Source organism: Tiliqua scincoides, chromosome 4 (genome assembly GCF_035046505.1).
Source record: "Tiliqua scincoides isolate rTilSci1 chromosome 4, rTilSci1.hap2, whole genome shotgun sequence".
In the NCBI taxonomy this organism is placed as follows: domain Eukaryota; kingdom Metazoa; phylum Chordata; class Lepidosauria; order Squamata; family Scincidae; genus Tiliqua; species Tiliqua scincoides.
The window spans coordinates 41673952-41695119 of NC_089824.1; the positions used below are offsets into that span (position 1 = coordinate 41673952).

The following is a 21168-nucleotide window of genomic DNA, read 5'->3' on the forward strand; positions in this document are numbered from 1 at the left end:
GGAGGAGAAGATGGACCTGTTGAACCTGCTGCCCGGACTGCGTTCTGCGCTGGGCGTTCTGTGCTGCCTCCTCGGGCTCTTCGGCCACTCCGTGCTCCCTTTTGTGCTGCGGGGCTACAATGACAAGCCCATCATTGGTGAGTCGCAGGGCTGGGCAGGAGCGGAGGGGAGAGAGAGAACAGTTAGTGCAGTGACTCCCAAACTGTGGGTCAGGACCCACTGGTGGGTCGTGACCTGAGTTTTGGTGGGTCCTCAAAGGGTGGTGGAAACATCAGATAACTAAAGCCTCAAGCCCTGAGGCTACTCAAAAATCAGATACTGTAGCTGCTAATTACCCTGCAAAGAGCTCAGCTCCTGCAGTTTGCAAGGAGAAAATCAGATAAAGTCATGTGCCACTAAACGACAGGGATCGGGACTGCGATCTCTGTCGTCAAGTGCTTGACGCAATCTGGTTCCTCTAAAGGGAAGGGGATACTCCCCTCCCTTCCCCTCCAGAGGGTTGTCTGAGCTTCCCAGAGGCAGTGTGCATCGGAGAAAGGAACGCAATTTCCCTCAGTCTGAGTCTCTGGGAGGCTCAAACAAGCTTCCAGAGGGGAGGGGAGGGGAGGAGGGGAGCCTCGCTTTTGGAGGGTTGGGGTGTGCCCCCCCAATGACCATGTGACCACATGCGGTCATCGGTTATGGGATCCTGACGTAAGCCAGAATGTCACAAAATGGCACACACCTGTACTGTTGCTGCTAATTACCCTGAAAGAACTCAGCTCCTTCATTTTGCAAGTTTGTGTAAATATAGGGAGATAAATGCTTGAAAAGAAAGCCAGGAAATGAGACCTTTTTCTGGTTATTACTTATAAATAAATAAATAAATAAAATATTTCTTTCTAGATCTTTTTTAAAAAGTCTGGTAAATCTTGGTGGGTTCCGATAGAGTGTTGTTTACAAAAGTGGGTCCTGGTGCTAAAAAGTTTGGGTACCACTGAGTTAGTGTATCTGACACAGGAGGTGGAAAGGGGAAGAAAAGAAACATGAACTGTAACATCTCTTTCCTTTTCCTACTCAAAGCAGCAATCTTTGGTTCAGACGCCTTTGTGGGGTTGCAACAGGACATTTGAGCCAAAGGTCTCATTTCCTGGCTTTCTTCCTTTTAATTCAGCCACACTTGTTGTATGAGACGATGGCTTCCTTCTAGAGCAGGGGTATCAAACTCCTGCCCTATAGCAGCCAAATAACATTCATGGTGCCTGCTGGGAGCTGGAAGGGATATCATTAAGCAGCTGATGGCCAGAAAAAAGCACTTTAAAAAAACAAAAACAAAAAGGAACTCGTTAGCTGCAACAGAAGAGAAAATATGCAAAACTTGAGTGTATTTTCAAGGTATGGGAGAGCCCAGTAATTCTACAGGCACCCTTTCATCATCACTGTGCAGCTCAGGTGCTCTGCGAAGTGGTGCTTTGGCAGAAGCAACACTACTGAAAGGGTTGTCCGCGTGATACTTGAGCTCTCTCAGTGCCTTTGCGTTATCTCCCTGTCTCATGCCACTTGGTCTGCTCCTTCGCCTGGAGCTTTTCTTGTCTTCAGATGCTTCCTTCCATCTCTCCCTCTCAGAGCCTCAGCAGAAGTGGTGCTACTTGAAAGGGTAGCACTGGGAGAGCCGCATTATATCAGGGGCTCGATAATGAGCTTCTGCAGGCCTTATGTTCTAGGCACCTAGAACAGGCACCTCTGTTCTAGACAGCCTGGCAGTGAGGGCGGAGCAGTGAGGCAGTGAGGAACAGGGGCAGGGAGGGGACAAAATGGGGCAGAGGAGGGTGGTGATGGGAGAGGGTGGGCAGATCATGCCTGGAAGGGGGTAGGATTGGCAACCATTATCACCCAGGCTTTCTCCTTTGGCAACTGGGCCCCCTATTTTATCCCAGGCTCAGGTACCCCCTTCATCTCCCTCTCATGGACCCTGACAAGGGGTACTCCATGATGCTAAGAGCAGATTTGCACTAGAACTTTAGAGCACACGTCCTATTTATTGGAGACAGCCTGTTGGTGGTAAGATTACCACCACATTCAGGTTTTAGACCCCCCTTCCAGGAAAGCCAGAGGGTGGGGATATCGTCAAACTCCATTTTCACATTCAGTGTGTCTGTTTTTTTTCCAGCCTTGAGCTGAATTTGTATTTATTGCTATATGAAAACTGATTGTTACTAATCACTATGCAACCGGACAGTTTTGGTATCTGAACTGGCTTGTTTTTCTCATACCTCTGAATCCTTTTTCAGTTTGTGGCCTGTTCTTATTAGTTTGTCAGCCGATGGCCAGAGCGTGCTACGTCTTTTAATTTATCACACAGTTGTAGTGTGTAGCTTAGAAAACGTTTGTCCTTTATAAATAATCTGTGCATGCAGTTGAATTCATATTTGTTTAGGGCAGGGGTCTCCAAACCCCGGCCCGGGAGCCAAATGCGGCCCGTGGCAAGCCTCTGTCTGGCCCGCAGCCAGCCTCTTTGTCCCCTGAAAGCTTCTGGCCCACTTGCCAAACGTGACAGGAACTATGCCCGGGTTGTGTCTGGAGGGTGTTCTAAGGGCCAGAGAGGTTGAATGAATGAGCCCATTCATTAATTTAATCACTCATCTAAGTTCTATCTCTAATTTATTTATATAAATTTTATATTTAAATTTTTTTCCCGGCCCTCAACACTGTACCAGTTATTTGATACGGTCCTCTGGCCAAAAGTTTAGAGACCCCTGGTTTAGGGTCTTCTTGACACTTGCAGCTCTGTTGAATGAGGACCTGGAACCAACTCTAGCCTTGTTTACTGTGGAACCAGGGAGTTGGTGTTGAGCTGGCCATTAAAATTCTGTAAGACTTGGGTCTGATCTTCCTTAAGTAATACCTGCTTCCCATACGAGCCTTCACATTCGTTGAGACTGGATGGAGGAGCAGTGGAAATGAGTGGGCAGATGGAGTTGAGTCCCCCTGGCCAATCTGCTACCTGAGACAAGTGCTTCAATTGGTTTCCTGGATGGGCTGGGCTTGCATACCTGGAGGTACAGGGATGGAACCCGGGACTGCTTGCAAGAAGAGCAATGCAATTCCCCCACCAAGCTTAGAAATGATGCTGTTCAACTGAATCTGAAGCTGGAGGCTTTCAGAAAATGAATAAAGCAGTTTGATTGGCAAATTGGGCAGTTCCTCCATTTTTCAGGCACCTTTTTCCGTTTACATTGTGCTATGAGGATGTCTGGTTCTGTACATTATTTGCATCTGCTTGCAACTTTGACATGTTCTTGGTTTTTAAAGCTGGTATTTGTTTTCCACATCGTTATTACTCAATTGTGGGAGTCCCAGGCAACAGGAACAGCCAGTGACATTACCCCACTTAACACTAGCTTGTGAACAGACGTGCTGGAATGTTACAGACTATTTTCCAAAATGATGGTGCAATGGGTCATATGCTTGCATTGCCTGGCTTCCTGGAAACAATGATGGTACAGTGCTCTGGTGTGCAAAGTGTGAGGAGCTAGAAAGCAGGATGTTCCTAGAGGTGTGTGTATTTCCCAGGCTGTACCTGAATGATGATTGGATGTGATAATTTACCCATTGGTTTCTTGCTGCTCTTTCCACAAAGGTACCTCCTGGGCAGGCCATGACAAGCAACAAAGTCGTAAATATAGTGGTTTTAAGTGCACATAGGCAACATTCTGATGATTCATATGGATTAGCCAAACCTCACTTACTTTCTTGCCTTAAAACATTTATGAAAGAGTATCTCTGTATTACAGTATCTCTGCTATTCTGTCACTGGTATATAAGTGTTGTTGTACCTTATATAGCACCCATAGGCTACAATCCTATCCACACTTTCTTGGGAGTAAGCCCCATTGACTATAACAGGACTTACTTCTGAGTAGACATGCCTAGGATTGGGCTCTCAGTATCTAATATATACTACATTCCTTATTTTTCTTGGTCATTTTAGGGATATTGGCACAGGAAACTGACTTTAAAAGCTTCCAGAAATATGGAAGTTCTTATATCGCTGCTTCATATGCGAAGTTTATTGAGTCGGCTGGAGCACGAGTCGTTCCGGTCAGGTAAGGACACGATGCTATCATGCTTGGGTTGCATAAAATGCAATAGAAGCAGAACGCTTGCTGACTATTTAGTATTTGCAAGTGACAGAGATTGAGAAAGGGTGAGTGGGTGTCTTCCGAATGAGAATTTCATTATCCCGGAAGTCCTTGGCAATTTCCAGCAAGCCTGTTGTATTGACTCGCTTAACGCGAAATTAACTTTTATCACTGGAAACTGAGATAGCATTTCAGTTACTGTGCCAAAAACCTCTTCTAAACTGGTGTGCAGTTTACATTTGTGCTATCGCTTTTTCATTTATGCTATAACTTGTTACAGAAGCTTTGCATTTATGCTATAGCTTTCTTTCAAATTGGTCCAGGTTAAATCTGACAGATGAAGAATATGACAAGATTTTCTTCTCTATTAATGGGTAAGTGTGATACAATTCTTTGTAGTTTTAAATCCCACTTTTCTTAACTCTGGTGGGTGACTCTAAGCACTGCATCTCTCTGTAGAGGTGTAGGGCAGAGGAGGATTGTGGGGACCCAAGGGGTCTCAGAGGCCCAGGTTGCAGTCCCCTTTCAGCCATGACTCTTACTGGGTACCTGGGGCAAATTACTATCTTGCAGACTAGCTTATCTCAGAAGGATATTGGCAACATAAGCATTGTGACGTACTTGGTACTTCAAATGGTGTCACAGAATTGATAAGTAATACAAAGATTCAGGGCTTTTTTTGTAATGGAATGCACCGGAACGGCGTTCCGGCACCTTTTTTTCCCCCTCCTCCTGGCCCCCACCTTTTCCCCCCTCCTCCTGGCCCCCACCTTTTTTTCCCTCCCTGCGCTGTCCAGCACTGCTGGCTAGGGAGGGATTCGAACCTCCAACCCTCCTCCTGGCCCCCACCTTTTTTCCCTCCCTGCGCCACCCAGCACTGCTGGCTAAGGAGGGATTCAAACCTCCAACCTTGTGCTCCACAGCCCAGCACACTCTCCATTGGGCTATAGGAAAGCCTAGAGTTACAGTGTTCAGAACTAATATATAAGGTCCTGAGCCCAGCTGGTGGCCATCAGCACCTCAAGTATTAGTTCCAAACACTTTGAGCCTAAGACTTCCAATGGCTCAGTTACTAAAGTGCTGGTCTGTGGAGCCAGAGGTTGGGGGTTCAAATCCCCGTAAGGAATAATTTTTTTTTTTAGGTGGGGAGGTAAATAAATAAAAGATTACACTTGTTAATCTTAAACTTTCTTGTAAGTGGGTTCCTGCACCTTTTATTTTATTTTTTTTTACAAAGAAAGCACTGCCCCTGCCTCACCGCACTCAGCTCTTGCCTGAGCCCAGCCCGCCTTTCCTCTCCCCGCACTCTGCTTCCCCATGCTCAGCTACCAAGCCGGTGAGGGCGTGGGGACATGTGCTGAGGAGGAGGACGACGACGAGGGACAGCAAGCCAGGGAGATGGGTTGCAGCACCCAGGTACTGGCTTGGCAAGAGGCGGGGGGAAGGAAGCTGGCTGGTGCAGCCCCTGCACCTGAGACAGCCTAGGCATGTCTACTGAGAAGTAAGTCCCCTTGTGCTCAGTGGGGCTTACTCCCAGGAAAATGTGGATGGGATTGCAGCCCAAGCCTATGCAGGTGTACTGAGAAGTGTCCCCTTGTGTTCTGTGGGGCTTACTCCCAGGAAAATGTGGATGGGATTGCAGCCCAAGCCTATGCAGGTCTACTCAAAAGCAAGTAATTCATTCATTTTTATAGTTATTAATATAAGGCTTGGCTGATCTAAATTAATTAAGCAAAAATTATTACTAATAATTTAGTAGCTTTGTAATGTCATCAACAGGAGATTTAGGTTTTTAACTATAAATGGGGAAGCTTAAGTGTCCTTGCTGCATTATAACAACACTTAGGAAATATGTATTCCTCTGTGCAGTAGGTCAGATCATTGTTGTCTATTAATTTTTGGTTTTTTTAGACTATATTTAATAATCACTATTATTAGAATGGGGAATGGGGAATGGGGAATAGTACACAGAGGAAAGGGGGGAACCACAAAAGATGGGTTAATGAATTGATTAAGTTATGAAGTTATGAATCAAAAATCATGTGGTCACACACCCTCTATTGGTTCAAGATGAGTTGTATAATAGATTATATTCCGGTATTATATAATTTATCTATTTTACAATCCATCTTTTGTGTTTATTCTTCTGCTCCCCCCCTTGTGTGCTTATATTGCGCATTCATTGTTATCTGATCACATATTTCTCTTTTTTTTTTGCACCAATCATGTTTCAATGTCTTGAGCCAATAGAGGGTATGTGACCACATGATTTTTGATCCATAACTTGTTTATTAATCAATTAATTAACCCATCTTTTGTGCCCCCTCTCCCCTGTGTGCCAATTGATTTGGGTTCAAACAAATCTGTAGAGTGATGTAATGTAATCATTTTTTATATTTTGCCTTCATCAATTGTTTTAACCAATATTTATTAAATGTTTTAAAAGTTTTAATTAATTTTTTTGGTTGTTACATATTTGCAAATACATGCAACAAGCCGTGATATAATCCTTGGTGTGTGCTCCAGAGGTGGTCCGTCTCTTTTTGTTCTTCTCTCTTGAAGGTCTCCCCTCATTTTCTAGTTCTTAAGTAGTTGGGGAATGGGGATTTAAAGAGAGAGAAATGAGATGAATAAATAAATAAATAAATAAATAAATAAATAAATAAATAAATAAAAGATTTATTTTAAATAAAAAAATTTTTTATATATTTATATATACATATTTTATATATATAAATATATGTATATATATATATATAATTATATATATATAATTAAATATATATATAATTAAAAATAAATAAATAAATAAATAAAAGATTAACAAGTCATGAGTTCCTGCACTTTTTTTTTTTTTTTTTTTTACAAAAAAAGCACTGCAAAGATTTATTTCTTTTTGTGATCTGTGTGGGAGGTAACCTTATCTCCCATGTCGTTTTAACAATGACACCCCGACCTCTGTTTTTGTGTGTGAGAGTTAGTCACCAGACACCTTAATATCAGTACCAGAATAAGAGTTGCACCGGCTTGAATGTGAACTGTGGTGGCAGTTGTCACCAAACACTCCAACTGAAAGTACCCTGAGCCATCTTGATTCTTGCCTCCAGTGATAACTGCATTCATTTAAGTAAGCATGCCTCAAGATGACTGTGTGTTTTGTGTGGGCTGCCAACTGCATGTTTCCCCGGCTATGGCCATGGGAGTATGTGGTTGGCTATGGGAGTGGAAATGGAGTCTGTGACGAGCAAGAGGGACCCAGCAGTGATTTCCAGGACCGGCAGTGCTGTTTTAGACAACGCAGTGCAATACGAGCTACTATTGATTGCCCAATGTAAATGAGGACCATGTCCTATTTTCACCCCTAGCACCTCTATGGCTGGTGCTGTGATTGACGGAATGAGAAACTTCTTGGAAGTCAAAGCTTAGAATTTGGATCACTATCATCCTTCCTCATCTCCTGCTGCCACGTTCCAGACTGGCTGAGTTGCACTTCCTTGGGATTAGTCGGGATGACATGAGGAACTGTTTGACGAACCAAAGAGCTTGAATGTTGGTTTAATATGTCATTTGCAAATCCTTCTGTCATTACAGTCCAGGATGACCCAGATGATGCTCTGTGTTGCCAAGCCATCTCTGTGTTGCTGCTAATAAGGCTGTTCTGGCTTGGTTTTCTTTAGGATACTGTATCCAGGAGGTGATGTTAGCCTTGAAACTTCTGAGTTTTCCAGGGTGGCTAGAATATTCTACAATAAAGCACTAGAGGTAAGAATTTGTATACGCAGGGCTGGCAGCGATCAGGAATGAAAAACTTAGGTGGTTTATATTTGCACAGTTTTCAGGTAGCACAGATCATTTATATATAAGCATATGCACCTTATCTTTGTCTGCAAATGCAAGGTATCAATACTCTTGAGTAATAACATGACCAGTTCAAAGGAACTTCTATCTGAGATCCACGTATTTGTTTTCCTTTTATTTTTAATGACATTCTGGCTTGTAGCAATAGAGACAAAATTTCCTTTTTGGACCTCATCACACAAACAAGCAAGAGCCACCATGGGGCATTTAAAAGCTGTTCATTGCGCAGCCATAACTCACAATGTTGAACCAAAACGTATTATTTATTTATACAGGTATTTATAAATACCTGTTGAATACCATTTTCTATTACCTTTCTTTTCTATTACCTTTCTTTGGTCATTAGATTTCTCCTTAGACTTTTAATCAAAGGCGGTTTACATAGGCAGGCTGTTCTAAACCCCCGAAGGGATTTTTACAATTGAATAGTTCTAGTCTTTCATAGAACTCCTTGTTCCAGCTGGATTCCTTCCTGGTCTGACCTCTCTCTGGCCCTTCGCCTCCCACGCTCCACTTGACGGCAACTCCTCTCTGCCACCAAGGGTCAGCTCAGCAGTATATCAGCGTGTCGTCAGTTTTCGGGTACTTCCAGTTGTTTCGAACTGGTAGCCTCAGATCTTCAGGCATACAATGCAGCAGCTCTATCAACTGAGCCAGACCTCCTGCTATATTCGACGTGAGATAGATAGATGTATTAATATTAATTAATATTAATATTAATATTAATATATTAATATAAAATTAATATTTTATTTATTGGATTTGTATTAATATTTTATTTATTGGATCTTTCGCTTGAGCTATAGGATGAGGGCTTCCTCCACTTTTTCACATCTGTGATGCAGTAGCGGCAGTGAAGGAAAGCTGATAAAAGGCCTTTGTGCAAGGCCTTTTATCAGCCCTGAGCTATTGCAAGATCATTCATTCATTCATATAAGGTCCATCTCTAATATATTCATTTATGTAAATTTATTCAAATTTGATATGTAAATTAATTCTTTTTTTCCTGGTCCCCAACACAGTGTCAGAGAGATGATGTGGCCCTCCTGCCAAACAGTTTGGACACCCCTGCGATATAGTGAGGAATCTAAATGTTTTTGATCTCTGCATATTGGTTTTTTTTTTTTTCCAAGGCTTATGACAAAGGAGACTATTTTCCTGTGTGGGGGACATGCCTGGGACACCAGCTGCTCAGCTATCTCACTAGCGGTGAGAACTTGCTCACCTGGACTAATACCGAAGGCTTTTCACTCCCCCTCAACTTTACTAAAGGTGAAAGCTTATGTTAGATTTTCCCTGGCTATGTTGGTTCATTTATTCATTTTTTTTCTTTTTGCATTTTTGGATAAAATATGAGGCAGGTGTACCTACAGTTTTATTAGTCAAAGTGGTATAATGTGTACCTTTCAATCTTGCATTGTGTTCCACTGCATATGAATGGCAGCAGGCAGGATCTGGAGCAAGAGTCAGTAGTGTACCTTGGTCCCACAGCCTGTGTTAGAATAACAGCCACCACTGGTACTGTCACTCCTTAGAAAGGCTTCCTTAAACCAAGTCTGACCACTGGTCTAGCTAACTCAGTAATGTCTCCATTCACTGGCACTGGCTCTCCAATGGGTGTTGCCTAGCCCACTTGGAAGATAGTAGGGACTTAACCATTTTTCAGTTCTTAGTATCTCCCAATAGGGTTTGAAAAGACCCCTGCCTGAAAACCTGGGGAGCCACTTTTTTTTTTTTTTTAATTAAAGATTGTTTTCCTCTGGAGCATGGTAGTAGACCACTCCTCTTTCCCCAACTTAAAAATAATAATAATTGCACCGTTCTCCCTCTATAGCAGTGGTTCACAACCTTTAGGAGCCTGTAGACCACTGAGGCAAAAATGAAACTGTCATGGACCACATGCAAACCCCCCCCCCCACTGTATACAAAAAATACAATAACCGCAGACACTCACCTATAAGTCGACCCCACAGATAAGTCGAGGGCAGGTCTTGAGCCAACGATCATGGAATTTTCTATGACCCTCGGATAAGTCAGGGGTTAAACTTGGGGGGGGGGTGTCTGACTATAGTTTTGTCTGATTTTACCCTAGGCCAGATCCTGAAAAATAACCTACCACTAATTGTTACCTAAGAACTGTAGTCTCTAATTTATTAAAAACATAGTAAAATATCATAAGATACATTTTTATTTTTTAAATTCTAGTCTTCACCACCTTTTTGTAAACACTATCAGAGTAAGTGCACTGTAAACAACATACCAGTAAATCAGTGGTTCCCAACCTGGTATTCATGTACTCCCAGGGACACTCAACAGGACCTTTAGGGGTACTTGAAAAAGAATGAAATAATGGCAGAAAAAGGCAGGCCATGCTCCAGAATGCCTTGCAAGGCAGTAATGCCTTGCAAGGACCTGCAAGGCAGGAAGGGGGGTAGCTAGTTGGCTGTGAAAGCCCCACCAATAGCTAGTTTTTGATCATCAATTCATCTATGAACCAGTGATTGAAAACCAGCACAGTAAAAAAGCTGAAACATAATATGAAAAGTGATCAATCACCCAGAATTTCGCAGCACACTTCTGGTGCAAAACAGTGCAAAGGCAGAGTCTTCTGTTCTTTGAACAGATGAAAAGAGAAAATATGTGATGAATACATGAAGTCTGGGCTTTCATATGGAGGAGATGAAGGGTTGTATTATTAATTACAAACATTTTGCTAATATGAAGGGTACAATTTATGGAAATGGGCTGCCAAGGGATATGCAAGTGAAAAAGGTTGGGAACCACTGCAGGAGATCCATGAATCAAATTCACCTTTAAGGTGGACATGAGGAGAACCATGAATCAGACACCTTTAAGGTGTCTGGTGTGTTAAGCCAAAGCTCTACATACAACATATAACCCATAACACATAACTGAGAGTGCACAATTCCATTCACGGCAGAGAGATGAGATATTTGCAACCCTTTTTGTTCAGAAGTAGCCCACTGCTTTCCATGGGTGTTATTCTTAAGTAATGGTGCACTGAATTGTAGACTGGGAAGGAGGGTCCCATCCTGGTGTTTCCAAAAACAGACCTGCTTTGCAAGCGTTTGCCAAGCAGAACCAGGCTGCAGCAGAAGGAAGGAGACTAAAAGGTTAACTTTGGCTGGAATGTCCCTAGAAAGTAACTAGAGCAACTAAGGAGGTGCCTGCCTGAGCTGAGCAACAGCTCAGCTGAGAAAGGAAACTGTTCAGAGTTGAAAGGTTCTGCCCTCTGATTGATCCAGAGATCAGGCCAAGTGAGAATTGGAGCTGGATTACTTGGCAAAAATTTTATGTACTATAGTAAACTTGGTAGTCCATGGAGGAATGCTTGGTGAGTGAGCAATTGCTCATGGACTACCAGAGAAGGTGGCAAATGAATCGCCCACAGCCGACACTTCAGTACTGGGTGCAGCTGTGAGCTGTCCAGTCTCTGTTCTCTCTGATAGCCCCTGGGGGAGCACTTGCTCGGCCAGATGCTGAAAGTGATAGAAGGTGGTCTTTTTTTTCCTTGAGACCTCATGGATCACTTCTCAGGGTCTTCTGGACCACCAGTTGGGAACCACTGTTCTATAGCAAGGTATCCTACCTTCATTATTTGTCAGTGGAGTGTAACTCTGCTGCTTCTGGCTCTCTGCTAGTGTGAGTACAGCACTAAACTGTATGAGTAGGAGTCTGGGAAGGCCTTGAGCCAAATCCTGCTGCTGCTCTTTCTCCTACACATCTGGTTTTACACATGTGCAATTACACATTAATTGCATTAACTGATTACACAATTCAAAGGAGGTTTCTGAATATTCACAGGACACTGGGAAATAGTTGCTCATGCTAAACCCTGAACAAGGGATGTCTTTATGACTGTGGCTTGTGAAAGGTTTCATGTGATCTCTGCCAGTCCTGCATGTATTACTGTTGGCATCAACTTAATGAATAGAAAACATTTTGTTGTACTGGGTTCCAGCTGTGGTTTCCACATGTTTGTGAGGTCTTAGACCAGCAATTTTCAACCTTTTTCGTCTCATGGCACACTGACAAGGCACTAAAATTGTCAAGGCACACCATCAGATTTTTGGCAATTGACAAGGCACACCATGCTGCCAGTGGGGGGCTCACATCCCCCATTGACCCTACTAATAAATGACCTTCTCCCAAATTCCTGTGGCACACCTGTGGTGTGCCAGGGCACAGTGGTTGAAAATGGCTGTCCTAGACTAAAATAAAAGCATCTACCTGCCTGAGCTCTTATGGAGAGATCAGACTATGAGTCAACACAAAGAACTAGGAATCACCCTGCAGATGACCTTGTTGACTATCTTCACCTTTCTCATGATAAAGATGGCAAAAGCAGCAGAATGTTCCAGAATTTCCCAGAGAAGTTGCTACACGTGCTAGCTACAGAGCCGGTGACTTCAAACTTTCATTACTGGAGCCTTTCTGTGCAGGTAATTGCATGCTTGTTTGCAACAGAATGAGCCAAAGGAAAATTGTCCCACTGAAATGTTGACTTACAAGATTTTCTTCTCTTCCAGAATTTTACAAATAATGAGAAATTGCGCAACTTCTATAAGATCTTGACAACAAACGTTCATAACAATATAAAGTTTATATCCACCATGGAAGGTAACTTGTCTCATTCAGCCCCTTGAATTAGGACCAGAACTTAGGACTGCAGCCCAGGTGTGGCCACTGCCCCACGCAGCATCCTCTGCTTGTATTTTTGGCCTCATATGTCCCCTGTACAGTTTGGTGATATTAAATGCATATTATCAATTTGCTATTCCTAAGAGTCCTCTGCACCTGCAAGCTGCTGCCAGTGATTTGTGGGACTAGCTACAATGTTCTGCCTCTGCTCCACTTCATTAACTGCCACTTGCAGGAATAGAACACGTCACATGTCTTGCCATGCCTAGCAGATGGATGAAACGTGGGGCTGCTGATTTAGAGTCCTCCATGCATTGGTCATAACACACAGTTCCAGTTTCTAGCTAGGTTAGACCCTTTGCTTGTAGGAGATCTCTGCTGCTGTGATAACTTTAGTGTTCTATAATGTTATGATGTATTTGAGGTTGGAAGGACTTGATCACTCCAAAATTATTTTATTTTTGAAAATGTGATTCCAAGTGTATATTTTACAGTATCTGTGTTAACATTCTGGCACCACCAACTGCTTACTTGGTGGCACCACCAACTACTTACCTTGATAGTAATTATGGTGCTCTATGCTCTTAAACTCAGTTTTAGGTCACAGGAATATAATAATACAGGTTGAGCCTCATTGTTCGTGTGGGTTCCGTTCCAAGCGCTCATGTGGATGGCAAAAAACGCACTATAGCAAATCAATTAAAAAAACAAAGTTTCTTTGCTCCGGTGATTTAAAAACAGCTTTGCTGACCTTTGTCATGTAACAGAAGAGTCATTAAGAAGACAATCCATCAATCAGTCCTCCTCCAAGGGCTTAGAAAGGTGCTTCGCTCAGCCCCTCCCTTCACTAATGCAAAGTGATTGTGCTCACGGGGAAGGGAGGGGTTGCCTGGAGAGAGAAGGATTGATGGATTGTTAGCCAGCTGCCCCCCTTCTCTCATTAAGAGGCTATTGTTAAAGGACTACTCAGTTTTTTTAAACTGATTTTAAAGGGATGCATTTTTCCCCTTCTCTAGGGATCAGCACCTTCCTTCTCATTTGCAGGGGCGATTCATGTTGAGTCAAATCAGTGTATAAAAGATCCATGTATAAATAGGCTGGACCTGTAGTCAGATTAGAGTGTAGCACTTCCACACTAGCAATATGTTAGAGTTTGACTATTACACTACAACTTAAAAAATGGAAACAGATGTAGCGTAGTGGTAAAGCAACTAACCTGTGACTAAGGAAGATCTGAGTTTGAATCCCGCCTCTGCTATGAAGTAATAAATTAGATGTAGAATAACTACTTTTTTCCTTTCTCAGCTCCTTCCCTCCATACTATGAGTATACAGTGAACTCTTGATCTGACAGACCTCAATAAGAGACCAGAAATAACAGACATTGTCTGCTTCTTTAAAAACCAGTTTTATGTGTTAGAACATAAGAACAGCCCCACTGGATCAGGCCATAGGCCCATCTAGTTCAGCTTCCTGTATCTCACAGCAGCCTACCTAATGCCCCAGGGAGCACACCTGATAACAAGAGACCTGCATCCTGGTGCCCTCCCTTGCATCTGACATAGCCCATTTCTAAAATCAGGAGATTGCACATACACATCATGGCTTGTAACCCGTAATGGATTTTTCCTCCAGAAACTTGTCCAATCCCCTTTTAAAGGCATCCAGGCCAGATGCCATCACCACATCCTGTGGCAAGGATTTCCACAGACCAACCGCATGCTGAGTAAAGAAATATTTTCTTTTGTCTGTCCTAACTCTCCCAACACTTAATTTTAGTGGATGTCCCCTGGTTCTGGTGTTATGTGAGAGTGTAAAGAGCATCTCTCTATCCACTTTATCGTTCCCATGCATAACTTTGTATGTCTCAATCATGTCCCCCCTCAGGCGTCTCTTTTCTAGGCTGAAGAGGCCCAAACGCTGTAGCCTTTCCTCATAAGGAAGGTGCCCCAACCCAATAATCATTTTAGTCGCTCTCTTTTGCACCTCTTCCATTTCCACTATGTCCTCTTTGAGATGTGGCGACCAGAACTGGACACAATACTCCAGGTGTGGCCTTACCATAGATTTGTACAACAGCATTATAATATTAGCTGGTCTGTTCTCAATACCTTTTCCAATGATCCCAGGCATAGAATTGGCCTTCTTCACTGCTGCCACACATTGGGTCGACACTTTCATTGACTTGTCCACCACCACCCCAAGATCTCTCTCCTGATCTGTCACAGACAGCTCAGAACCCATTAGCCTATATGTGAAGTTTTGATTTTTTGCCCCAGTGTGCATGACTTTACACTTACTGACATTGAAGCGCATCTGCCATTTTGCTGCCCATTCTGCCAGTCTGGAGAGATCCTTCTGGACCTCCTCACAATCACTTCTGGTCTTCACCACTCGGAAAAGTTGGGTGTCATCTGCAAACTTTACCACCTCACTGCTCACCCCTGTCTCCAGGTCATTTATGAAGAGGTTGAAGAGCACTGGTCCCAGGACACAACCTTGGGGCACACCGCTTTTCACCTCATTGCTTGTGTTGTGCACATTGTGTTGCTCGTGTTTGTGCACATTGTGATGAATGCATTCAGATTTAATCAACTTTTAGCACTAATGGACACTCCTTCCCACCTCTCAGTCCATTAAACCAAGGGTTCACTGTATTAATATTGACCCAATTAAAGATGTTTACAATCATTACAAAGAAATATTGCACATGAAGTTCTTTGAGGATTGTAAAGCACTGGCTGAATGTGCTTACTATCTGTGCTGTGACATTTTATGTGGAATTGCCTTGGTATTATTATTATTATTAACATTATTAACAGTATTTATATACCGCTTTTCAACTAAAAGTTCACAAAGCGGTTTACAGAGAAAAATCAAATAACCAAATGGCTCCCTGTCCCAAAAGGGCTCACAATCTAAAAGTAAACTCATTGGTAAACTCATTGTTATTGTAAAATTGTGCTTGCGAATGTTTCTGAGAAGGCCCTTGTCTTATTTTCATGCCTTAATGCATTTTTTTTGTTTCTTAGCTATCAAATACCCAATTTATGGCGTCCAGTGGCATCCAGAGAAAAATCCATATGAATGGAAGAAACCGAAGGGCATACCACATTCTCGATCAGCTATGAAAGTAACTTATTACACAGCTGACTTCTTTGTTAGTGAAGGTATGGAAGTTCTCTGAGGAACATATTTTAAGTTTATAGATTGGTATAATGAACTTTGACTTGGAGAAGGCAAGTTTATGGGCTCATTGCCACAAGCTAAGAGCTAAATAAACAGAACAGTTAAATCTGCTTATGTTACACTGATGTCAGTAGGACTGTAATGTGCAACTTCCTCCTTACTGATAAGGCTACCTTGTGGCTGATTTCAGTGGAATGTCCTTCCTGACATGTTCTTGATTGCACCATGTCTTGTTTACATGTGATGGAAACGATGTACACTAATTTCCTGTTCACCTTTTGGAGAAAGGAACTTCGCATGTGTGGGGACATTTCTGCAGTGCACCTCTGATGCTTCCTTTCTCACAGAGAATGTCAGGAAGTCTCTCTGCATCAGTGGCATCACTAGGGGGTTGTGGGCCACACCAGGTGATGTGCATGGGGGGGGGAGTGGTGATACCACTTGTTGGCATCCTTCAGTCTTGGAAGACTATGGTATCGCGCTCTGAATGGTGGTTCTGAAACAGAGTGTCCTCTCCAGTGCGCGAAGCCTGGGTAAGGTAGATATGGAGGATAGGCTGTTACCCATGCAGCAAATCCCCTCTCTCCACATTGCTGAAATGGTCTAATGGAAAGGCAGAAGCCAATACGGTTGGTTCCAGCAGCGTCGCAGGAGTTGCCAGAACGTGACTGTGTTCAGCCATGAACTGCCTCAGGGGCTCTGGATTTTGCCTGGAGGTTGACTCCTGAAGCCTTTTCCATAACTAGATGTAGCCACAAGGCGGTGGAGGTTTGGGATGAGAGTTTTCCTTCTCTCCAATGAGCTGCCTTCCCAGGCTAACGAGTCCCATCTACCCAGTGGCTGTTTAGTCGCCTTTTATGACAAGTACAGCCAAACCGAGGGCCTATTCTTATCTCCAGCCCCCAGGGGATACCACTACTCACCAAAAATTTTAAATCTTGGTATTTTTGAATAATACCTAATGTTATACATCAATCAATGCGTAATTTCATGCAGAATGCAGTGATACAAACTGTGTTGAAATATCTCAATTCTGTCAGAAGTTATAGCCAAAAAACCAGCAGTGGTGGGATGATGCTATGTCACCACGTTCACCGCCTGGGGCATTGCTCTGCCCACCACATGGGAGGAGTGACCCCACCGCATCATAGGGGTGACATGCTAGCTTCCCATACCGGGTGACACAAACCGTAGTGACACCACTGTCCTGCATGGTCAGACTCTGACCTGTTACAGGTCTTCAAGGACTGAGGTCCTGAAATTACATTTGAGAAAGAAGCTGGTCTGGTAACGTGGACCTAATTTGTACTTCTCAAATCTTTTGCAGCCCGGAAGAGCTTCCATCACTTTGCCAGCAAAGATGCCGAGACCAAAGCATTGATTTATAACTTCAACCCTCTATATACTGACGCATTTTCTTCATTTGAACAGGCTTATTTTTTTGACTAAATGCTCAGCCGGAAGTGGTTTCCGGACTATTTAGCTGCAACATATTTGCAGAATTGAACTGCAGCATTTTGCAAACAGTAGGAAATTGGGCTGCTTACAGTTCCTTCTAAAAAAATTTTCCCCAATGTTATCTGTGGAATCCCAATTTTTTGTTCTGAAACAGCACAAGGCACTGGGAAGATCTGCTGTGAAGGCCCATTGAAATTAATGGAGTATTTGCAAGAGCACTGCAGTGGTACTTTTGTTCTGAAGGATTTCCCTGTCGTCATCCGCTAAACTACTGTTCAGTGAGATCACTCGGTGCTGCTCCTACCAGGGTACCATTTATGTATTGTGAGATGAAGCAGTAGGCCTGGGTACACACCTCCTCCAAGCGTGCACCATGCAGCACGTTATTTTCTTTTATGTATGGCCCTGCACATATAGGTACAAACCTGCTTCTTAACCATTTCGTAGAATTCCTGTGTTAACCCCAGAACCAAACTTAGTCCAGAATAGATTTGGAGCAAAGTTTGATTTGAGGATTGTGGCTATAACTGTACTTGCTGGCACTTTTTAATTTATGTTATGAAATTGAAGTACACTTTTAGCACATCTGTCTGAATGCAGACACATTTTAATTTTTTTTTAGCATAATTGCAAACTCCTGACTTCATGTGACTGAAAAAAATAAATTTACATCTGTGATAAGATTAGTGTGCAGGGAAGATTGTGACATAATTGTCTTTGTTCATATGGAAACAGTATTATTATTTAATAGTGCTTAGATATAAAAAATTCTCAGGTAATCAACCATTTGACCAAGGACAGGACTTCTGCTTTGGAAACACAAAGGGGAGGTAGTTTTGTCCGCACTGAGTCATTGACTGGTTTCCTTTGACTCTTATTCCCATGTTCTACAGACCCTTCTCCTGGCTGGTGTGCTTGTGATTTTTGTTATGCAATGCCCCATGTCTGTAAGCCCCACCCATCCAACCATGCTGCCACTCCAATGACCAAGATGCTTTCTTTCTCTTTTACACTTCCTTCACTTCCTTCTCCTGAACAACACTGTCTTTAAAAAGTTACTTTATCCTAGTTTTCCTTCTAGCAACTTGGACTCTTAACTGCTGTTCCATCCATACTGTGATCAAGTCTATGCCACTTCATCATTGGCTTGGTATTTCTTGACCAATTGCTTGGTCCTGTAAATTCTTACCCTTGTTTCTTTCATTCCTACCCAAGGCTTTCCTTTTTAATTCTATGCATTCCTTGGCTGTCCCTCCAAACTGACCTTCTGGAACTGTCTCTCTGGAGTGCAGTTCTTGGGTGTTTGGTGCTAAATGGGGCTGAAACCTTCACTCCAGTTAGATTAATTGATCCATTTTTAGTAGGCTTCTCTAAATAGATAGCAAACTTTAAAAAAGTTTTTAATGCAAGCACTTACAAAATTTGTGGAAGGAAAATGCCAGTTTAGAAAAGGCATTCCTTTCCTACAGAAATGAATGTCTGTTCTAAGACGCTGCTGCTGCTACTGCTGACACATGCATCTATAATCTAAAAACAGAAAAAGTGTGCAATTTTTTCCCCAGAACTATTGACTTTTTATTCATCTCAAATGTACACTCACTTGGTGAAATCATCTATTGCCATATTGGTTCTTTTACTGAGTGACAACCCAAGTGCTAAATCTACCTAGCAGCTCTAAAGTGTGACTATTAAGCTGCTGCACATCTAACCAGCATTGTGTCTGAACACTCCAAGGTGAGGTGTTTTGAACCGTAGTGTCACAAACCAGGATATTCACACACTGGGAGATATTTACCAGTATGGAAGGCCCGTAGCGTGTGTTGTACATTTTCTGGTTCAGTCTCCTCATAAGAACATAAGAACAGCCCCACTGGATCAGGCCACAGGCCCATCTAGTCCAGCTTCCTGTATCTCACAGCGGCCCACCAAATGCCCCAGGGAGCACACCACATCCTCCTGCTACAAGATCTTATGCAAGGCACTAAGTTCCCAGAGATAATTTTGACCCCTACACCAAACTTCTATATTTTTGTAAAATATTGGCAGTGCCTACTATCCTAGTGGCTCCAAATGCAGGTGTTTCCGATTTGGGCTTGAATCAAGTGCAAATGCAGCTTCACCCTCACCACAGGTGGTTGTGGCCTGTAGGCTTAGGGGTGGAAGCAGCAGGTTTAAGCAAATTCGGGAGCAGGCTGTAGAGAGCACAAGATTGTCAGTTGTGTGCTGTAGCTAGAGGTGTTTGTTTCCAGTTAGTAATATAGGATTACAGCCTAAGGGCGCAATCCTAACCCCTTATGTCAGTGCTTTCCAGCCTTGACATAAGGGCAATGCAGTTCTGAGGTAAGGGAACAAACATTCCCTTACTTTGAGGAGGCCTCCGTGAGTGACATCCAACTGCAGGATGCAGCACACATCCCATTGGCACCGCTATGCCAGTGGTGGAAAATACTGACATAAGGGTTGCACCCTTTTGCACCCTAAGTCTTATTGAACACAATGGCCTTACTTCTGAGTAAGGTAAAGATCACAGTTTTCAATCACATCTAACTGTAGCCCTGTTTTTAATATTGCACTCTTCCTATACCTAATTATAAGTGCTAGCACAAAGTTAGACTAGTAGTAAAACCAGCTCACAGCTGAAGATCTGGATATTGGTGCATCATTTAATGGAGTAAATTATTTGTCATTGCTGTTTAAGCCAGAATTTACTGCAATCACTAAATACTTGAATGGAAGGTGATACCCTTTGTATTTGCTATTTATGCTTGTAATTCTTTATAATAAAGGATGCTATAGCCTGATGTTCAATAGTGCTTTTTCTGGTATTGCATCCTCATTCCCACCTCTCAGCTATTATTATAAAAGAATAATATTAACTTTGAAAAGGGCTTGAGGAGGAAGGCTCATGTAGTCAACTATGTCAAATGAGGGCAGGCTGTAACCTGGAGAAGCATCCCTGCCTCTATCTGGGACACTTGTGACACTGTCAGTTGTATATGAAAGTCCAAAACCCAGGAGAGCAGAAAAATTACAGCTTCAAGGAGCCTATTCTATTTTCAATCTCTTCAGGAACAGCAGATGTAACTTTTTTTTAAAATGGTACTATTGCATTTTTGGCACTAGATGGCCTCAATGAATCATCTTATCAGATTTTCATTTCACCACCTGATCACAAAAAAGAAATCTGAGAGAAATAGAAGGAAACAAAAACCCTTCTGAAAAGGTTTATTATAAGGTGGTAGTCTCATTTGGGTCAGCATTGGGAAAGCAACTGTTCTCCAAGCTGCATTTGTTGAATAGAAAAGTAAGGCAGCCATTTGTCACAAGAGAAGCCATAAGGATTCTCTCTTCCCAAGCCTTTGGCATGAACAAGCTGTTGTAGGAGGGTCAACTCATACAGTTTACATAATCCCTGTGCTTGGCTAAGAGGGAATCCAAAAAGCAGCTGCCACCTGAACACAACGTTGTCTACCTAGTGCTATTAAATCACAGGTATGCAACAATAAACCTCAGGCACAATCCAGTCAGTGTTTAAAGCTATGAAGCATCTGAATTGCATGCCTTTTAATCTATTTTTACCCGGTCCACAGGTGTACACTTTTGGTCCCTGTTGAGTATATACAACTTTGGGCAGAAACGGCTTAACTAAGAAGCAGGTGCCACTAGGTTCAACCTACTGAGATGCCGCTGATGAAGAAATAGTGCAGGGCCTTTTTGGTGGTGATTCCCTGGCTATGGCATTTCCTCTCCTGAGAAAGCCAGCATTACCTGATTTTCAGCAAGCACTCAAGACTCCCCCCCCCCCACCTGGCTTTTCTTTAAATAGGTGCTTTGCTTTCAGTTCTGTGGCTCCTGTTTCTGGATTTCTCTTTACATTGTTT

The 21168-nt window shown here is 42.8% G+C and overlaps 1 protein-coding gene across 1 annotated transcript; it reads left to right on the forward strand.

The window, feature by feature from the left end:
* Position 1: 1 nt before the first annotated feature.
* Positions 2 to 20058, forward strand: GGH (gamma-glutamyl hydrolase). The gene is made up of 9 exons (XM_066624951.1): positions 2 to 137; positions 3971 to 4085; positions 4445 to 4495; positions 7799 to 7883; positions 9113 to 9251; positions 12336 to 12442; positions 12530 to 12620; positions 15673 to 15810; positions 17157 to 20058. The coding sequence occupies exons 1-9, from the start codon at positions 11 to 13 to the stop codon at positions 17276 to 17278; spliced, it is 975 nt and encodes a 324-aa protein (XP_066481048.1). The 5' UTR covers positions 2 to 10; the 3' UTR covers positions 17279 to 20058.
* The last annotated feature ends 1110 nt before the right edge of the window (positions 20059 to 21168 follow it).

Excerpts from the sequence above, each read along its gene's own strand:
- GGH (XM_066624951.1), top strand. The coding sequence starts at position 11 with ATGGACCTGTTGAACCTGCTGCCCGGACTGCGTTCTGCGCTGGGCGTT. Across the intron at positions 138-3,970 it reads CAATGACAAGCCCATCATTG|GGATATTGGCACAGGAAACT; the intron begins GTGAGTCGCAGG and ends TGGTCATTTTAG. Across the intron at positions 15,811-17,156 it reads TGACTTCTTTGTTAGTGAAG|CCCGGAAGAGCTTCCATCAC; the intron begins GTATGGAAGTTC and ends AATCTTTTGCAG.